Raw genomic sequence first — 19,540 nt, forward strand, 5'->3', positions numbered from 1 at the left:
AATACATAATTAGGATACAATTTATATTCATGAATGGAAATACAAAGATAGCAATTCTCCCCAAGGCAATCAAGATAAAGCCAATGAAAATACCAACAGGGTTTGGGCAAAGAGCAGGAAAATTAATTGTTTGATCAACCTATTTTTTGTGAAACTAAACAAACTGATTCCAAAATTTATGGAAAAGAAAAAAATTATGCGAAAGAACAAAGGGCCAAGAACAACCAAAAGATTCTTGAAAAGCCTAAGAGGAGGGGATTTGCCCTACCAGATGTGGAACTCACTTTAAAGCTGTAGTAAGTAAGACAGTGTGGTACAGGGACAGACAAACAGTGCACTGGGAAAGACACTGGTGGCATTGTATATCAGAGGGGAAAGGAGAACTAGCCATCAATGGAGCTAAGACAACTGCTTTGTACTTGAGGGGAAAAGAAATCAGGGCCCTGCTTCACATCAGACCCAAATATAAATCCCAGATATATTAAGGACTTAGATGTAAAAAGAAAAACATTCAGAAATAAGTATAGGAACTCATCTTTAATCATCCAAATTCATTCAACAATTCATGAGTGCCTAGTATGTTGTGACAAGCAGTGTCCTATTACCAGGATATAAAGACACCCATGAGATATTATGTATTTGTTAAATAATACATAATACATAAACCTAACAAAGAAAAGAGACTGAAAATTTGGTTATGTTAAAATAAAAAGTTTCTGTTTGCCAAAGGACCCTATGAACAAAGTGAAAAGGCAAGCTATAAACTGTGTTTGTGGTACACTTAATAGACAACAGATTAGTATTCAAAACATAAATAAAATCCTAAAAATTAGTAGGAAAAAGCAAATAACTCATTAGAAAAATTTAACAAAAACATAAACAGGCATTCACAAAAGAGAAAAGAATGGTTAATAAGCCTGTGAAAAGATGTTCACTAATAATCAGAGAAATGCAAATTAAAAGCACAATATAGCATTTCTGTATTGAAGAGCACCCAAAACTGTCCCTTTTCAGCCAACATTCCACTAGTGGAAATGTCAACTGATATATCCATTTTGGAAAACAATATGGAATTATCTAGTAATGCTGAAATGCATATATCCTAAATCTCAGCAACACCATTCTTTGCTATATACCCCAGAGCAGTTCTCTTCAGAGTGCAATCAATGGACATGCTTAACACTTAGGAACTTTTTGTAGCAATCTGATGTCACCAGAACAGCCAAGTCTATGATCATTTGGATATGGGTGAGTCACTGCTTTACGCCTGTACCAGTCATGCTCAGCAGAGCCACACCTGAGAGCTGTAAGTAAAAAGCTGGTCCTTCCCAGCTTTTAGAAGCACTGTCCTAGAAAACCCTTGCACCAGTGTACACCAGGAGACTAGTCCAAAAATGTTCACAGAAACAAGTTCAAAAAGAAGGAATAGCCCGGCCGGTGTGGCTCAGCAGTTGAGCATCAACCCAGGAAACAGGAGGCCACCGGTTCATTTCCAGTTAGGGGCCATGCCAGGGTTGCAGATTCCATCCCCAATAGGGGGCATGCAGGAGGCAGTTGATTGATGATGTTCCCCTCTCATCGATGTTTCTATCTCTCTATCTCTTTCCCTTCCATTCTAAAAATCAATTTAAAAAAAAACAAAACATATTTAAAAAGAAGGAAAAGCCCAAATGCTTATGACCAGAAGAATACACTGCAGCACACTCGTATGGAGTACCTCCGAGCAGTGATAACTAGTGCACCGTGGCCACACAGATGGATCAATAAACATAACAGTGAATTGTTTTAAAATTCTGAATGATTCCATCAACCAAAGATTTAAAACAAACCAAGGCAAATGGTGTGGTGTTGAAGGATGCCTACATATGTGGAAACTATAAAGAAATGTACTTAACAAAATGTAAGGTTCTCCCTAGAGAAGATGTTGGAGCTAGGGAGGAATACACAGGGGCTTCATGAGTGTGGCTAACATTTTACATCTTAAACTTCGTAGTGGGTACATGTTCATTAGGTACTTTTTTAAACTATAGGAATTTACATGATATAATCTACAATTTGAACAAAATCTAAGTGACCGTTTTTCTGGTTTGTTAAGTGACCTGGATCTAGAACCTTGTCTATTCATCAGCTACTCAGCTTCCTCTCCTCCGACCCCCCAGTCCAACACTGAGTGTGCCAGGGGCATGACCTGCCCTTGGAGTACCCAGGGCAGAGGGCTATGGGGACCCTGCAATATGCCCATTGGCCTAACTGGCCTATTTCTGGCCTGGTTCATTGCACTAATAAAGGGAGGCAGGGGGAGGGTGTGGACTGCCCCCACAGGTAAGGACACAGCATGGCAGGTACGCTGCTGGCCCTGGGCTCTGAGACCATTCCCCCACACACACACACTGACCTTTGCCTCCATCTTCCAAAAGATCCACCTACACCTCCACTTCTCCCTTTCTCCCATGTATCCGTAAGATCAGAAGAATTCAGAGCAATCGCCAGCCTAAAGGGGCATCTGGGGTTGCTTCCAGCGCTCCACAGCACTGCCCAGTACAGTTACTACAGCCCCGGGCATCTAACTGACCATTGGAAGGGCAACCTGCTCATATACTTCCTGCAGTGACAATAACTGCTAGTCACTGAGTCTAACCTGCCAGGCCTCCTGCTAAGCAGTGTCCCTACATAATGCATGTATTACCTCATCTAGGCCTCTTCATAGCCCTGAAAGATGACTGATTTTGCCATAGGAGAGGAAACCGAGGCACCACGAGGTTAAGAAAACCTTCAAAACTAGGCCTCTTTCCTGGAGACTGGCTCAGGCCAGTGGGAGGAGAGGGAAGGGAGCATGGCCTCTGCTCATGTAAAGAGCTGCCTGTTGAGTTGAATCTACACCTAGTGAAGAACCCTGGAGCAGACAGAAAGCTCTCTGAAGGCAGAGTCGCGTCTCTGCCCTCCTTGGCCAGTCACTCACCCATCCCACCCTCCCCCAGCCACTCAAACAGGGCCTTCATGCAAGCTACTGATGCAGTAAGCTACACAACTCCAGGGAGAAGGCCTGGAATTTCAGCCCTCACCTGAAGTCCTAGTTAGAGAAAAGGTAACGGGTAAAAGCCTCATGTCTACCCTGGGCTACTCCGCCAGCTGCAGACCTGCTCACCTTCCCCACCACGTGCCACTGTTAATTTCCCTGCCCCAACCCCCACCACTTCTGCTAGCAGATTAGCTTTCAAATGTGAGCAGGGACAAAGCTGGCTCAGAAGACTTAACTCTGCCCGATGGGTTTAGCTCAGCTTCAGAGCTTCCTAACTGGAACCAAATAAGCGGGCAGATCGCAGCTAGAAGAGAGAGGCTGGAAAGGAGAGTGGGGGGGAGGGGGGAAGGATGAACGGGCGAGGGGGTACTTTCTGTAAGCTGGATTACCTACAGCAACAGCCTACAGCCTGAGGGACACCGAACACCTGTCATGGTGGTCACTGCTGGAAAAACAATGCTCCCTCTCCTCAGACTGGAGACAAACTGCAGAGCCTCCCCAGGCACTGGTCACACGTCTCAGCAGAGCCACCTCATCCTCAGAGCCCATGCAAGCTCACCACCCCAGGAAGCCCCTCCCCACTGGCACCCTCCAGAGTGATCCCCGCCCCCCTTTGTTTCTCTGCTCAGCCCATTGCACACAGGCCAGGGGCCCTGCCGCTCCCATTGGACTGCAAGCTCTCCCCACCACAGGCTCCGGGGGCCTGTGTCTACCTCTCCACCCTTCTTCCCTGCCCAGACTCCCATCCTCATCTCTCCAGCAAACTCCTACTCATCCTTCAAGCTCCAGGTGTCACTTGTTCTACTCCGTTATCTCTGTATCTTGTCTCTATTACACAGTATTAATTAGAGCATTAAATAGCTCTGCCAAGCAACTACTGCTCAGAAATGTTTATGTTTCTGACTCCTCCGTGGAACTCAGAGCCACTCGAGGGCTTGTGACAGCTGGTACTCAATAAATGCATGAGTATGCACTAGCCACAGAGTATCCGATCGGCACTTTCAATAGAAGAAACAGAAAAGACACAGAATTCACTAATTCTTTTTCCCAAGCTAGGAAACTAACTCCTAAAAGAAACGCAGCTTGTTTTTCCCCTCCCATTTCTGATGGGAGCAAACACTTTAGAGCGGGAGTCAGCCATCATTTCAGGGTGGGGAAAGGAAAGGGGAAAATGAGTCAGGCCACCCAGACGCTGGGTCCAGCCTGCTGCTGCCCCTCCTCAGAACGCTGGGGAAGGTGAGGTGGCCGTGCTCTCACCCCTCCCCTGCAGCCCTGTGTTCAAAGGCTTGGTGGAGGACGAGCCAGATGACCTCTCAATTCCACGACTTCCTGGCCCAAGAAAGCTGATCTGCTCTGTGTGAGCCCAGTCAGCCCGTCCTCACCAACTGGAGCCTCCAGTGCCCTCAGCGGGCATTCAGTAAATATTTGTGGCATGAGTGAACCGACTCAACTGGGTCCCCAGCAGCCCAGTATGCCCCAGAACTGGCTGCCACGGGCAGACAGGCGCATGGAGGTAGGACAGGGGGAGGGCGAGCCCCAGCCCAAGGGGAGCCCTCCCTCCCCACCCCCCTGTAGAATCCTCCCAGCCCACCATCCCAGAGGAGGTGGATGGTGTTTTCTGTGCTCCTCGCCGCCCAGTGGCATGGAGGACAGACCCGTGTCACTTTCCTCAAGGCAGTGACGGCACTCACCCTGTTTCTGCTGGGCCTTTCTATTCTCTACCCTCTTCCTCCCCACCCACTCCTGATTGACACCAATGCTGGCTCTGACATGATTTAAAAATAGATATTAAGACAAAGGAGTTTAATTTTTAATGCTTTGGAAAGGAAGTGAACAGAGGGCCAGCATTCCCTCATAGCCATGCTCCACGGGCTCAGAGCATTAGCCAGGACTTTCCTTGTGCCCATCCCCCCCCAGGCGGAGCCATGCCCGACCCACCAGAACATCTACTTGTAGCAGCTATTGGGGGGGGGGGGGGGGCAATGACTCACATTACACCTAAGCACTTTGGGAGGCCCCTGAATGCCTCCTGCTGCCAAGCTTAGCCTGGATCTCCTGTTGGGAGAGGCCAAGCCTCTACCTGCCATGCCCCCTTAGTCCAATCACCGCTCCCATTCCCAGACAGAAGGCCCCCCACAGCTTCCTTAGGACACCCCAACTGTGTACAGACCCCTGTCCTGGCACCGCAGACCTCAGAGGCACACACATGCAGCCACGGCAGCACCAAACACATGCCTCACATGTGGCTGGAGAGCTTTAACCCCCAGAGGGGCCGCGCCACAAAGGTCTGACCCACTTAGGCGAGGCTAATCAGGGCCCCCACCCGGCCCCCTGGCTGCGGCAGCCCTGTGCCAACCTTTCCCCTGCTCCAGCAGGCACACTGAACGCTGCCTCCTTAGCTCATTGGCCTTTATTAAGGAGAACTCCACAAGGAATAGACTCTCCACTGGGGCCAGAATGTCACTGCTCTGCCAACCTTGACTTAAAGTGATGGGACAGCTCTGCTAGCAAGCATGAAAAGTGACCATTATCAGGAATGGCAATTACTGGTAGGCCAGCCACCCCAGCCCCACCCCCACCCCTTCAGATCAGACAGCAACTTGACTTAGGTTGGGAGAAGCTGGGCTGGGATCCGATTTGCTCTCCTGAGAAGGGTCATGGGCCCCCAGCACTGAGAGCCCATGCTATACTGTCCCTCCCCTTCTCAGAGTAAAGGGCTCTGGGCCCCCTTTGCTGCCCTGTCAGGGCTTAGATTCACTTAATCTCTACCTGGAGGGTTCCACCAAATGGCCCTGGGAGGACTCGGAGATGGGCTGACTGAGGGGAATATTGCTGGGTGAAATAATTTGGGGTTGGTTTGATTACTGGTGGGCGGCCGGGCCCTTCAGGATGGGGAAACTTCTGTCCCAATTCGGGCTCCTATTTCCTTTCCTCCGAGAAGCCAGCATTCTCTGGGCTGTGAGAATCAGAGTGAGATATGCAGGAGATAGAGGAGGTGGGCTCCATCAGGCATGACCACTGACTGCCCCCTCCTCAACCCCTGCCATCAACAGCAGGCTCCCCAAAATGCTGCCCTGAGGGCTAACATGGTTAGGACCATCTGGTTGAAGTTGGCAATGGCAGGAGCAACCTGTACCCCCCACCCCCACCCCCAAAGCAGGCAGGCACCCAGCAGCCTGTAAGGCACCTGCCCTTTTCTCAGTAAGGAAGAGGAATGCTGGCAGAATAGCTCTGCTCCCACCCTGTCCTCGGTCATGTCACCCACGCCCTCACCAGTACCAACACCCTAGAAGCTCCACCCGGCGGCAAGGGCCCAGGGACTCTCACGCCTGAGAGAGGCTGCAGTGTAAGGCACTGCAGCGAAGAACCCTCCCTGCAGGCTCGGAGGAGGCAGGGGGCAGGTGGCAGCAGTGGGTTTGGAGAATTACCAGGTGGGCTCTGGGATCTAAGGAGGATCTCTGTCTATTGATCGCATGTTCAACTCTAATGCCTCAGAAAAGCCTCCTTTTGGGATCTGGGCCATTGAGACTAGAAAAAGTGATGGCTACATAATTCCTGACCATTGCTCTGGGTCCCAGAGGAGGTGACTCTCACGAGCCCTGCATCCCTCCTTCCTCTACCCCGTCCCCTTCCCTCCCTGTGCACTGGAAAGAGCAGAGGTCTCCAGAGGTCCTGTCCCACCTGCCGGAGGCCTAAGCACTTTCTCCTCTCGCCTGGCTCTCTCCTCCGTTCCTTCTCCCATATCAAGCCTAACCACCTGGCCACAGGAAGTCATCACGCAAATGGAGCTCAGTGACCGCCACGCCCAAATCCTGGCTAACACCCCGCAGCACCTGCTCTCCCACCTTCCAACAAGCTCTTACACACAGGCATCCAGCTCTCTTCTGCTAACTTTTCCATTTTTCCTAAGGTCTATGTCTTATTTCATCATCGCAGCTGCTACTAGCATAAAAGACCTGGACCTTTGAGACTCAACTTTTCCCAGGTCATAGTATGACATCGGAATTCTGAAACGTCAGAAAAGTCAGAGATTAGGAGAGAATCACTCCTTGCCTGGTAAGAGGGTGGTGGTCTTATTAGGAGAGACAGCAAGTCCTTTCACTGTGGCCCAAGGAAGCCCTCTCCATCGACCAGCTCATTAACCTCTGCCAAGATTTTCAGGGACATGAGAGAGTCTCCTGTCACCCCACAGCTGAGGTGCTCTGCTAGGAGAGCCTTCATCCTGGGCAAGTCCCTACCAAGTGGGACGTGGGAATCCTGCAGCACAGCTGACATGTAGATTTACTGTTCTGCCCTTCAATTCATGTTCTCACAAACATATAACAAATGCCTACAAAGTATAGACCATTGGGCTACACTTTGTGAGGAGGTCCCAAAACCAAGTTGACAGGACCCTAGAGAAAGAAGCTGCAGCAGTTATACCCACTCTGGCCAGCAGGTGGCGGGGTGGGGGTAGGGGTGGGAGGAGCAGGGAGCTACTGGCCAAGAAAGACACTGAGTGAGCATCCCAGGAGGGTCGTAAGTGTTAGGATATGCGGAGTGGGGCAAGACAGGAAGGCAGGTTGACTGTAGGCAAGAACAAAGAGGGAAGCTGTAGACAATGAAAGGGCAGCATTCCTGTAATTCACAGGCACCAGAGTAATACACACCGGTGTTTGGCTGACACTATTGCCGGTGTTTGGCTAACACTATTGCCGGCAAGTGAGTCAGAGGAACAGGAGCACTTGCCAATGGTGGCCACAAAATCATTCTTCACATTCCAGTGGTTCTGCCCCCGTTTCCACAAAACCTCGCCAAAGGATAGGTAACACAGTGATTGGAGGGCCCCAGACCATGGAGCTATCTGGGAAAATTCAACTCAAACAACCTCAAACCAGGCCTCTCTGAAGAGAAGCAGCAGCCTGTGCATGAGGCAGGGAAGGGGCTCCCTCCCCACAGAGAAGGCAAGGATACAGGACGCCCCATACCTAAGGCAGTGAGTGCATGAGGGAGACCATCTTGGCAGCCCCTCACCCCCACTGGGCTGGAAAGGACACCTAGTCCTTAATGAATGAATGATGCAATTTAGCCAAGGCCACAAAAGAAGCTAACACATAACCAAGAACCCAGACTTCTTCCCCTCTGTGGGAAAAGTCACCCCCATCCTACACAACCAAAAAGTTTTTCACATTAAGCCAATCACTTCCCACAAACGTTGAACACAAAACACAACTGCTTCTACCTGGCTTCACTGTGAATGACTTTCTCCTGCCCCCAGTCCTCCTCCTGGACCACAGGCAGCTGACAGCCTCTAGTCCCTCTAGTCGCAGGAGGACAGGCCCTGGGGCAGAGCCAAACATCTGTGTTGACTTCGTCTGGGCTCTGGTGAAGAAAAGCGAAAGGCGGAAGCAGCACTTGGGATGAAGGAACAATTAGATCTGAGGTTAAGAAGTTTTCATATCTACCTAACTATGACAAGTGTGCAAGCTGCACTCACACGTCCTCCAGAATCAGAGGTTGGAGAATGTTTCCAAGCTGCCCCACCCACTGATACCACTGATACCTTCTCTAGAATGGAGCACTCCTGATTGTCTCCCCACCCCTCTCCCCCTCCCCCACTTTGCCCTTTGTCCCTTCTAGTCTCTGGGGTTCTCAGAGCTGGGAGGGCCGGCGGTCCAAGGTGGAGCACATGGCCGTCCGCTCCCCCTGCAATCCCTCAAAAGCAGCTGCCTGCCACCTGAGGGCAGCATCCCTCCCACACCCTCCTTTTTCACAGGAGCCCTAACTCAGAGGCATATCTGCAGTCTAGCAAGGGAGTCCCTCACTTCGGACAGGGGCTATTGGAGTTCACTGACAGGAGTGGGAGGATGTGAACTCCACCACTCCCCTATCTTGTGCCTATAAAACGCTGCAGATGGTATTCCTGCATATTCAGGAGGAATAGAAGAAGAAAGTCTATTCACACTTGTGCCGGTCTTCAACGCAGGGTCACAGCTGTTAAAAATTCTGACCCCACACTTATTTCTGCAGCTTATCCCGTTAGAGGCACTTTCAGCCCGGGTTTCTTACAGGGGAAGGGGGTGGAGGCAAACTTTGCCAGCCTCCTAGGAGCACAGTCTCTCCTGGAGGAAAGGCAAGTTTGAAGCCTCCATTCAGCCAAGGCGAGAGAAAAGAAGAGGAAGATACATGGACGAGGGGAAATAACGATCTTAAGGAAAAACGCACTTACCGTTGTGTGGAGAGCAGAACAATGCAGCACCAAAAAGGAAGAGGGTATGGAAGATGAGAGAAGGCAAAGGGAGGGATAAGCGCAAGGACTTACCCAGAATATCAAATTGAAGAGGAACATCATGTATTTCAAACAGCAGAGGCAGCCCCTGGCCATGTTGCACTTCTTAAATTCTAGGAGGAAAACAAAGGACAGGTCCAGGTAAAACACCACGTACTTGCTGCCTTTCGGGGCATTGTACTTGTCAGTCTTGACTCCGGTCTCCGCGCGGCTCTGGCCCCCGGAGCCCGCGGTGCCATAGAAGGCGCCGGCAGTGAAGCCGCGGCCGAATGGACGGCCCGAGGTGGACGGCTTGGCAAAGTCCGAGTCCTTGCTGTCCAAAGATGGACTCCGGTGGATCGAAGAATCCTCGCTACTCGACTTCTCCATGCTCCAGGCGTTCCCGTGGGGCACAAGGGGCGGGGGGCATCGCTCCCGGAGAGGGACAGAGGGGACGCCCAAGACGGGCGGGCGCAGGCTGCAGGAGGCCCGGTGGAGCCTTGCACGCCTCCTCTCTGCACCGGGGCACACTCCGGACCGGACCCCGTTGCACAGGGGCCGCTGCCCTCCTCCCAGCCGGCTAGCCCGGGAGAGCTCTGCGGCTCGGCTTTCTGCGCGCTCGCGAATGCTCTCCGGGAACTGGCTGGCCTGCGTAACTTAGCAGGCGTCTTTGGGAAGGCTGCAATTTGACTTCTCTGTCCAGAGCGTCAGCTCGCCTCCCAGTGCACTGACCACTCCACACAAGGCGCCAGGGCTCCGGGATCCGGGTTCCCAGGGCACACGCCTCGCCCTATCCAGCCCCAGCACGGAGCCCCGGCCACTTTGTGGGCACTCCACCTCCTTTCGCTCCGCGACTTTGCGGAGCTGCTCGCCAGCCCAGGGCTGGGCGGGCTCGCCGCAAGCAGTGCGGGAGGGATCCGCCGCAGCTGCCACAGCTGGGCTTTCCCAGTGAAATCCCAGCCCCGACTCCCTCCCGACTCCGAAATCGCCGGAGCCCCCTCGCCTGGCCCTCAGCCCCGCCCCCTGTTTTGCATTCAACCAATGAGAGCGAGGTCTGCCAGGGGCGGGGGAGGGGAGCCTCCCCCTCCCCAATGACACCATATCTTTAATGGGATTAACGTTCTGCTGTGTGCCTACACCCGTGCGCCTTGAACCCTCATTAAATGTCAAGCGTTCTGGAGCTGGGGGGGGGGGGGGGGGGGGGGGGGGGAACCAGAACCTTCACGGAAGGCGCTGGGCTCTTGTTCCGCAGGAAAGGGGCGGCAGAAGTGGGGAAGGACTGGAGGTAGGAATGACCCAAAAAAACTGGAGGAAAGGGCCGAGGACTGGAGGGGTAAAGAAGCGCGGCCACTGTCGCCCTGGCTGCCTCCCCGATGCACACGGGCCTGCCTGCCAGACCTGGGCACACGGACTCCCAGCTACACACACACACACACACACACACACACACCACGCTTTTGCACACGTGGGTCTGGCTACAACGCTGAGAGAAGGGACCACAGGTGCTGCGTGCGCTGTGGGAAAGGCGCTTGGGGCCTCCACGGGGCTCGCCGCCCTCCCCGCCCCCTCCGCGTGCACATGCGCGCGCCCGCGCGCGGGCCCTGGAGGCTCCGGAGGCTCCGGCAGCTGCGCGAGTGCCCCTCCCCCGCCCCACGTTGCGGGTGGGATGCTGCGCCGGCTGGGACCCTCGCCAGCCTGAGGAGAGGTGGCCGAGGTGGGGTCCTGCCGGTGCCAAGGATGATGTAGGAGTGCTCTATGATGCAGGCTGGATCCTCTCCCATGAAGAGTGCACGTATGGGACTGAAAAGGGAAACCGCAGGAAGAAGGCTCTGGCTAAGGGCTTGGGAACGTGCAGAGGAGCCTGCATCCTACGGGGAAACACTGCGCTGGGGCAGCATCCTCTGGGCTTAGGCAGAATTCTGCACTGCTGACCTGGGCTACCAGTTGGCAAACCAAGAAGACTAAAAACTTTGGGGTATGAGGAGCCCACTTCTCTCTTCTGCCACCAGCAAGAGAGTGCTGAGAGCGCCTGAGGGCAGGACCAAGTCTTGGAGGCTTAATATACCCAGCACCTAACACCAGGCTTGGGAGAAGTGGGGGGAGGTTTGCACCTCAATAGGGGGAGCTACCCTGGGATGGCTGGATAGAGAATTCACGCTCCCCCATGGGATGTGAGTGTGAAATGGCCTCCCCGGATCCCATCAAACACTTACTTTATACCTGCTTCAATGTGCTGAGCTCGGGGCAAGGCCCCTGAGGAAACTGATGTAGGTGTGCTGCCCCCTGGCACTTACACACACAATCTAGTAGTCAGAAAGACAGGACGTTCACACCAAGGCCACTGGCTGTGGCCCAAGGGAGGGTGGACATTGACTTAGACCAGAGGGGCTTCAAACCCTATCACACGCTTGCTGCAGTGGCCCTGCTCCATCCAGCCTGCACCCTCCCTGGCTCCTGGCAGGTCTATATGCTAGGATGCAACCCCTGAGGCTCTTTACAGGGGCCTGCAGTGGCATTACTATTCTGAGCCCTATCCCCACTCAGACAGCGGTGCTCCCAGCAAGGAAACCTAGTGTATGTCACAACTGTGACACCAAACATGTCTCCTGGTTGGATACTCGGTCCGTGAGTGCTGTCTACAGATGAGGAGCCCACAGCCACCTGACTGAAATGGTTAACACCTTTTGTTCTCTTCAGCAGGCTCCTGAGGGTTCATGGCCGCTGCTTTATTCTAACAACTTTATTTCTTTGAAGCAGAAGAGATCATTTACCAGCGGGACTCAAGTCCAGAGACCTGTTCTTCACTCTTATCTCAGTTTGTAGCTGTGGGATCGAGGGCAAGTATGCTTTTCTGAGCTCCTGATTCCTCCTCTTTAAAATGGTGCCCGGCCTGTGTGGCTCAGTGGTTGAGTATTGACTTATAAACCAGGAGGTCATGGTTCGACTGGTCAAGGCACATGCTCAGGCTCCATCCCCAGTAGGGGGCATGCAAGAGGCAGCCAATCAATGATCCCCTCTCATCATTGATGTTTCTATCCTTCTCTCCCACTCCTTTCCTCTCTGAAATCAATAAAAGTATATTTTTAAATGGGGGTTAACAGAGCCTAACCCCAGAGGTATCCTGAGAATAAAGTGGGTTGGCACATGTGGGAACATGCTCAGGAGAGTTGGAAGGTACAGACTGCCCTTCAGGATCTCTGAGCATTTGAAAAAGGCAGAGGTGCCTACTCTGCCCCCCCCCCCAACCCCATCCCTTTTTTAATAACAAAAAAGTGAAGCAAGTACAGACTTCCCAAAGGGAAGGAAGAGCAGTGAATGCATGAAACCAACATGCAACATCTCTGCTGACTGGCAACTAGGGAGATGTGGGCTTCAGAGTAAATGCCAAGCTCTTCCTGCCTCCCGCTGAGTTCCTCAGGCTTGCAGTGCCAGTGAGATCGGTCTTCGGTCTCTCGCTCACGCACACACAATCAGAGCTGATGGGCCAACACAGATCCCCTTTTGGACCTGTGCTGATGATTTCTGTATTTGACAAAGTGTGCGGCTCATGAAGTATTCGGTCCCTCTAAACCTCAAGGCAGCCTCCCCCAGAATTTATGTTGGACACAAAGTGACACTTGCTATGCTAAGGAATGTGTGAGATGGGCTGCCATGGAAGAAGATTAGCCTCACCCCAATGTTTAAACTACAAAACTGAGGTCTTCAGCAATATAGAAAACACTGCACTTGCTCAGCAAACTGTTTACCTACAGTGCCAAGAAGCAAGGCTGCAGAGGTCCCTAGCAGGGGGCCCCCATCCAGAGATGTCTGCATACAGATTCACTTGGCAGGGGATGGTGAGGAAATGAAACTTGGCCCGGATTCAGGAAGGACAGTAACAATGACGGTGAAAGGGGTGTGTTAGGAAAGAACTAAAGGTAGTTTTACTTGTATAGTTTGCATAGCCCAGTAAGGAAAACAAACAAATAAATAGGGTTTGGCTGCTATGATGGGATCACAGTCAGGTGGAGGGATGACTGGTTCAGGACAGTCTAATGGAGATGGCTGGTGGACCTCTTTCTCTGTGGAGAGGCCTGTCCCCACTTCTTCAGGCCCCCTAGTTCTTTGTTGAGGATCCAATTACATCCTCAACCTCTGCTCTGGACACTGGGCTTCCCAAAAGAGGCAGGGGCTGTGTCTTCATCATTTCTCACCCCCAGGGCGTGCCCCAGTGACCACCACAGGGTAGGAACGCAGAAGGAAAAGGACGACCACCATGCCTAAGCCCTGCATTCCCTCAAGTTCATTAATCGAAGGATGGGAGCCATGCCAGAAACCTATGGAATTGTTCCTGGAAAGCAGGATATCGAGGGCATCAGAACCTGACAACAGAACCCAGGAAATCTAAATGCCCAGCAACAGATGACTGAGTGTAACGGCCGTGGAGTCAACTGTTTGTTCTCAGGAACATCCCTAGTGCATAGCCTGAATGGAGAAATGGACAGACAGACAAATACACATGAACCAGGAGCCATTTTAGAGGAAGAGTCAAAAAAAGGTCAGAGGTGGGGAAAAAGAAGACTGAGAAGAGCAAGACAGAGGACAAGCTGCTCCGATCCCCTTCGCATCCTGCAGGCCACACTTTTTGGAGAAACTGTCAGGACACTGCAGATCTGCCTCCAGCTGAACCACTGGTGAACTCGTGCAGACACCCTGGAGCTGCAGCCATATCACAAAATCCAAGAGCTGGCTGTGGTCAGCCCTTGTCAGAGGTCTCTACTGGCTACTGATAAGACTGTGAAGAGAACCCCAGCTGTGTGTCCATACCTCACAAATGACAGGTAAGCTTGCTGGTCTGCACATGTACCAGTGAGTATGGACAGTTAGCTGAGCTCTGAGGAAACAGGGCCACAGCTATGGGCCAGCCATGCTACTCTGTACCCAGCCAGGCGTACTAAAAATGAGGCTGCCAGATCATGAGGAGCCAGCTGAGAGATGTGGATGGATTGTCACAAAGCCAATACCACTAAGCACATACCACGTGCCCTGGAAACTGCTGCTTAGATGCCTCCAGTGATCCCTGTCCATAAGTTCTGGCAAAGTAATGTCATGGAAACACGTCAAAGTTAAGTACAGGTGTGTGTGTGTGTGTGTGTGTGTGTGTGTGTCCAAATCACATCTGGAGTTACCCAAATGCTGGGTAACCTGGAATGAGCACTTACCTGCTCTGTACCTCAGTTTCCCTACCATAAATGGAGATAATATACACCTTCCCAAGGAGTATGTAAGAAAATAGAGCTGAGAGGGCTGGGGGAGGACAAAGAGGATAAAGGGGATCAAATATATGATGACCAAAGAAGATTAGACTTTGGGTAGTGAGCACACAGTGCAATATTCATGATGAATTATGAAGTTTTACACCTGAAACTTATATGATTAACCAGTGTTACCCCAATAAATTTAATTTTTTTAAAATTTTAAATAGCGATGAAAGGTTATGAATGTAATACACACAGCATGTCTGAAAATGTTCAAAGAATTGAGACACTATTATCAATATCAATAATTATTATTATTATTATACTAAATGTGATCCCAGTACCCATCTAATTAATAATGTAGTTGAACAGAAAAAAGATACAAGATAACACATGATCAATACAAAATGTCTGTGGCTCATATTCTAAGGGTAAACAGGCAGCTCCTTCTCAGCTCCTTTCTCAGTCAGAGTCCCTCAGTCCCAGACCCTCTTCCTCTGCCGACATTCCTGCATCTGACCATTCCTTCTAGTGCCTTGCACATGCTGATGACACTTAAATGGTTACCTGGGCCTGACCTGTCTTCTGAGCCTCAAGCATGCGCATCCAATTCCTACTTGGCATCCCCACTTGGCCGTCTCAGAGGCAGCTCCAATTTCCCAGGCCCCAGAGGGACTGACCTTGCCCCAGCCCTGCCCCACACACACACATACCATGGCAGTGCCCTCCCTTTAGCAATAAACAGCATAAGCACCCATCCCATTGCTTACACCAGAAATCCAAGACCCACCTTTAACTCCCAGTTGTCACTTGCCCCACCTCCAACCAAACATAAGCCCTATCCAGTGAGTCACCTCCCACTTGTCCCTACCCCCACAGGGCAATGCCGGTCTGCCTTGGTCCAGCCCTACATCATCTCACACTTGGCTCCGGCAGCAGCCTCCAACAGGGCTCTCAGTCCTGCCCCTGCCCTCAGTCCACTGCACAGAGCAACCAACACCTTCTCACTCAGGTTGCTCTCCTACTTTAATCCCATCAGCACCTTCCCATTTTATTGAGATTATGATCGTGTGGCAGCTGATCAATGTTTCTCTCTCATCGATGTTTAGTTATATGTGGATTTTTGCTTATGTGGGGGATCTGTATCCCTAACTCCTGTGTTATTCAAGGATTAACTGTACAAATTTACTTGAGTGACAATTTGCTGATTCTCCCAATAGACCATAAGCCCTAGGGCAGCAGGACTGGGTCTGGTTCACTCACTTCTGTGCAGCCACTGCAATGCCCGATCAGAAGCAGGGGTACAATGATACCTGAACAAGGAAACAGAAGCTTAAAGGAGGGTGTGTGTGGGTGTGTGTGGGTGTGCGCGCGCGCGCGTGCGCGCGCGCACGCGCAGGGTAGGGGTAGGGGGGGGGGGGGGCAATCCAGCGTCATTAGGAAGGGCTTCAGGAGCCTTCCAGTTGTATCACCACCTCGAGCCTAAGGAACAAAGCCTCAGGGCACCAATTACCTGTGTGATCTCTAACTCCTCACCCACAAAACAAGGAGGTTGAACTAGCTATTCTCTAAGGCTCCTGCTAGCCCTAAAATTCCCACCCTGTGAAATGGGACCCAACTTGGCTCTTGGAAAGTGGGTAGGACTGGACAGGCAGAGGGCAGGAGGACATGCATCCTGGTAGGGGATAGCTAGGTAAAGCCAGATTACCCAGGATGTCTGGGGAAGACATGTCCACCCACCCAGCCAAAATGAAGCTTCACAGAGAGTGAACTCATAGGGAAAGTGAGGTTGGAGCAGAGGTGACCCTGGATGCAATTAAAACCCTGGATACCAATTAAAAACCAGCCAGTGTGTCAAATGGTTAGAGCATCAGCTGTGCACCAAAGGGTCGCAGATTCGATTTCCAGTCAAGGGTACATACCTGGGTTGCAGATTCAATCCCTAGCCCCAGTAGGGGCACATGCGGGAGGCAACCAAAAGATGTTTTCTCTCCCCCCCGCCTCTCTCTCTCTTTTTTCTCTACCTCTCCCTACCTCCCTCCTTTCCAACTCTCTCTAAAAATCAATGAAAAAATATCCAGGGTGAGGATTAACGACAAAAGAAAAAAAACATTACAGGGGCTTCCCCACCCCCTACTCCTCTCATCAGCCCCATCCCCACACCTTACTTAGTCTGTGCTCCACCAAAATGCACACACAGCCAAGTCTTCCTCACCTCCTGGCCTTCCCACTTGTTATTTCCTCTGCCTGGACCACCTTTCTCCACACATTCTGACTGGCTGACTTCCACAGTCCCGGTAACTTCTTCGTGAGGTCTGGGGAGGCAGCTTGGAGCACCAACACACCCTGAGGCCAGCCCATCACAGTGCTGCCTGTTCACCGACCTCTCTGCCTCCTGCCCCAAGACTGTGAGGTCCTTGAGAGCAAGGGCTGTGTCCACCGTCTTTGTAACAGGCAACCTTGGCATAGTGCCTATCAAATAGGAGCTCTTAAATCACCACAAACATATGAATAAAGCACTGGGGGCTTTGTGAGAGACTTTATGCAAAGAGCAAGACCTGTCACTCCTAAAGAACAACAGTCTCCTCTGTTGACAGGATGGGAGGAAGTGGCCGTGGCTGAGCCCTGGAAGCACAGGATGGTAGCCCACCCTGTGAGTTGCCCACCCTGGGCTCTGAGGCCCTTTTTCCAGGAATGTCCCTGGAAACCAGCCCCATCTTTCATCCCAAGCCCAATCAGCATCCCCGTCAGATGCCTAAGAGGTCCTGGTTGGTGTGCGAGGTGTTGTGCTGGACAGACAGGTGTACCTGCACTCGCAGGCACGCACACACTGAGCCATCCGTGCCTGGCAGACAGGGAGAAAGAGGTATTTGTTATTAGTACTTATCAAGGAGGGCAGATGACTTTGGGAGGATGAGATAAAGCCAGGCCACCGGACACCGCAAAGTGTGATGAGCCTGGAGTTTATTACCGTACACCAGTGGAAATCTACTGACCCAGCAAATCCAATATTCCTTAGCCCCTCCATAGAGGGTGCTGACTGCTTCTGAGAACAGCAGGCTCTGACCTAGCGTCCAGCCTGCCTGTGAGGCCAGCTCAGTAGCTGGGAGCCTTTGCTGCCTGCTGCCTCCCCTCTTCCCTCTCTCCCTCCACAAAGCCTGGTGTGCTGCAGGAAAGAGCAGTGTGTGCTAACACCTGCAGATGCTCTAAGGATGACGGAGCAGGGACAGTGCCCCGGATTCCACCTGCTCTGCAGGCGCCAGGGGAGGAGCCTGTACAGGAGGGAGTGAGAGGTGCGTGAGGAAGGAGGGGGAAGACGAATTGGCCATCCCTATTGGGTAGAGTTGGCTGTCTTGAACTCACAGTCTCATAGGGCGTGAAATCACTTGAGGTCTCTGAAACGCCATTGGCCACTCTGTCAAGTGAGGCTGCAGCACTGGCCATGGTCCCATTCAGCATCTCTTCCCTCCACCCATTTCAGGCTGACCCCTGTCCAGGCAGCTAAGTTATTCAGGATGCCCCCATCTGAGAAGCAGCCGGTCCTTCCCAAAGCTGGAAGTATCTTTCTCCTCCCAAACTACTTGAGGTGAAAATGGTCCCAAAACATACCCATGAGTCTGCTGTTTGAGCTGCCCAAACTCTTCTTTCTCTCTTAGGTTACTCTGGCAGAAAGGCATTCTTACCGTAACCCAATCATGCACAATGTGTACCCAACCACGTTTCACCGACCCAAACTTCCTCAACACGTGCCCAGAAGGCAGCAGGCACCACACACGCACCCTTGAAAGCAGAAGCACAGTCCCTCCTGTCGCAGTCTCCCAGCCCAACTCCTGCCACAGTCTACTGAACTGGGCTCTGCCCCCAGCCTTTCTCCTACTTCACCCTCCCACATGCTGCTCATCACTGTCCTAAGAGAGAGCGTTGGATGTACCATTTTGCCCCTTTTACCAGCTCAAATTGTTCACAGCCTTCCTAGCGATTCTATAATAATTCTCAAACTTGGCATTCAAGACCTTCTACCCTGTGCTTTATTGGCCTTATTTCCCATAGTCCTGTGCCTTATACTAACAGCAATCAGAGTTCCTCACTGTTCCCTAGACATATCCCCACTTTTCTACTCCCATACTCTGCTCGAGCACTGCCCTCCACCTATGAGGGCTCCAGCACCCATCTCTGTCTTTGGTAGATGGTTTAAGGCTTTCTCCCCTTAAACCATCTATGGAGGACCCCCTGATCCTAAGGATCCCTCAAACTAAGAGGCTCTCTTCTTATTACTAATCTCAATTTTGAGGCACTGATTTCATTCTGCCGTGTGTCGTGGTTGTTTGCATAAATGTCTTCCTACAAGACTACCAAAAGCTCCTGAGGGGACAAACTCACCCGCGTTCCTCTTGCAGCAACCAGCCCAGCTTGGTGTGAGGTGAACACTTCAGAAATCTGACGGAAAACTGAATCCCTCACACAGGCACACAGCCCTCAGGCCTCACCCCCGCCTTCATCATATGTACGTACCTCACCCATTTATTGGACACCCCTGATACTGTCCTTGGCCTATCTGGCAGGCACTCAATTTACAAGATCACCACTTGTCCTCCTCTTTGGAGGCCCTCTCTGGGGTCCCCCAGCAGATATGACCATCTCCTGAGCCACCGGGGAGCTCAGATATCCAGCCTGGAGCCCAGAGAATGTGGCTGGGCTCCGCGAGACCCGATGTGTCTGGGTGGCTGTGTGTCACTCATACCCCAAGCTCCAGCCCCAAGAGACATTCCCACAGCCCAGTCAGGCCCAGTGCCAGGGCACACCTGTTCTTCCCCTCCCCCACACTGCTCCAGAGGAAATGCCAGCCCGCAGCCTCGGCCGCACGGACACAGCAGGGCCGGCACTGAGCACTGGTGCTGCCCCTGAGCCCGACCATGAATGCACACTCTACTCAGCTGCCCCATCTGCCTCCTAAAAGGACAGCACAAGGCAAACACACTCGTACTGCAGGGAGCCAGGCAGAATGAAGGGTGAGTCCCCAGTCCCAGCTCTGACACT

At 52.0% G+C, this 19,540-nt stretch overlaps 1 protein-coding gene across 4 annotated transcripts in view; it reads right to left on the reverse strand.

Annotated features, from left to right (window-relative positions):
* TSPAN9 (tetraspanin 9) overlaps nucleotides 1-19,540 on the reverse strand; it is a 204,147-nt gene that overhangs the window by 75,226 nt on the left and 109,381 nt on the right. For 3 of the 4 annotated variants that reach the window (XM_036454805.2, XM_036454807.2, XM_036454809.2), the window contains one exon: nucleotides 9,321-9,400. In XM_036454805.2, the coding sequence (XP_036310698.1) occupies nucleotides 9,321-9,383 (63 nt within the window). In that variant the 5' untranslated portion in view covers nucleotides 9,384-9,400. Of the gene's footprint in view, nucleotides 1-9,320; nucleotides 10,239-19,540 lie in introns of those variants that run through there. The other variant, XM_036454801.2, reaches the window with a different exon arrangement.

Source organism: Pipistrellus kuhlii, unplaced genomic scaffold (assembly GCF_014108245.1).
Source record: "Pipistrellus kuhlii isolate mPipKuh1 unplaced genomic scaffold, mPipKuh1.p scaffold_m20_p_3, whole genome shotgun sequence".
Classification (NCBI taxonomy): Eukaryota; Metazoa; Chordata; class Mammalia; order Chiroptera; family Vespertilionidae; genus Pipistrellus; species Pipistrellus kuhlii.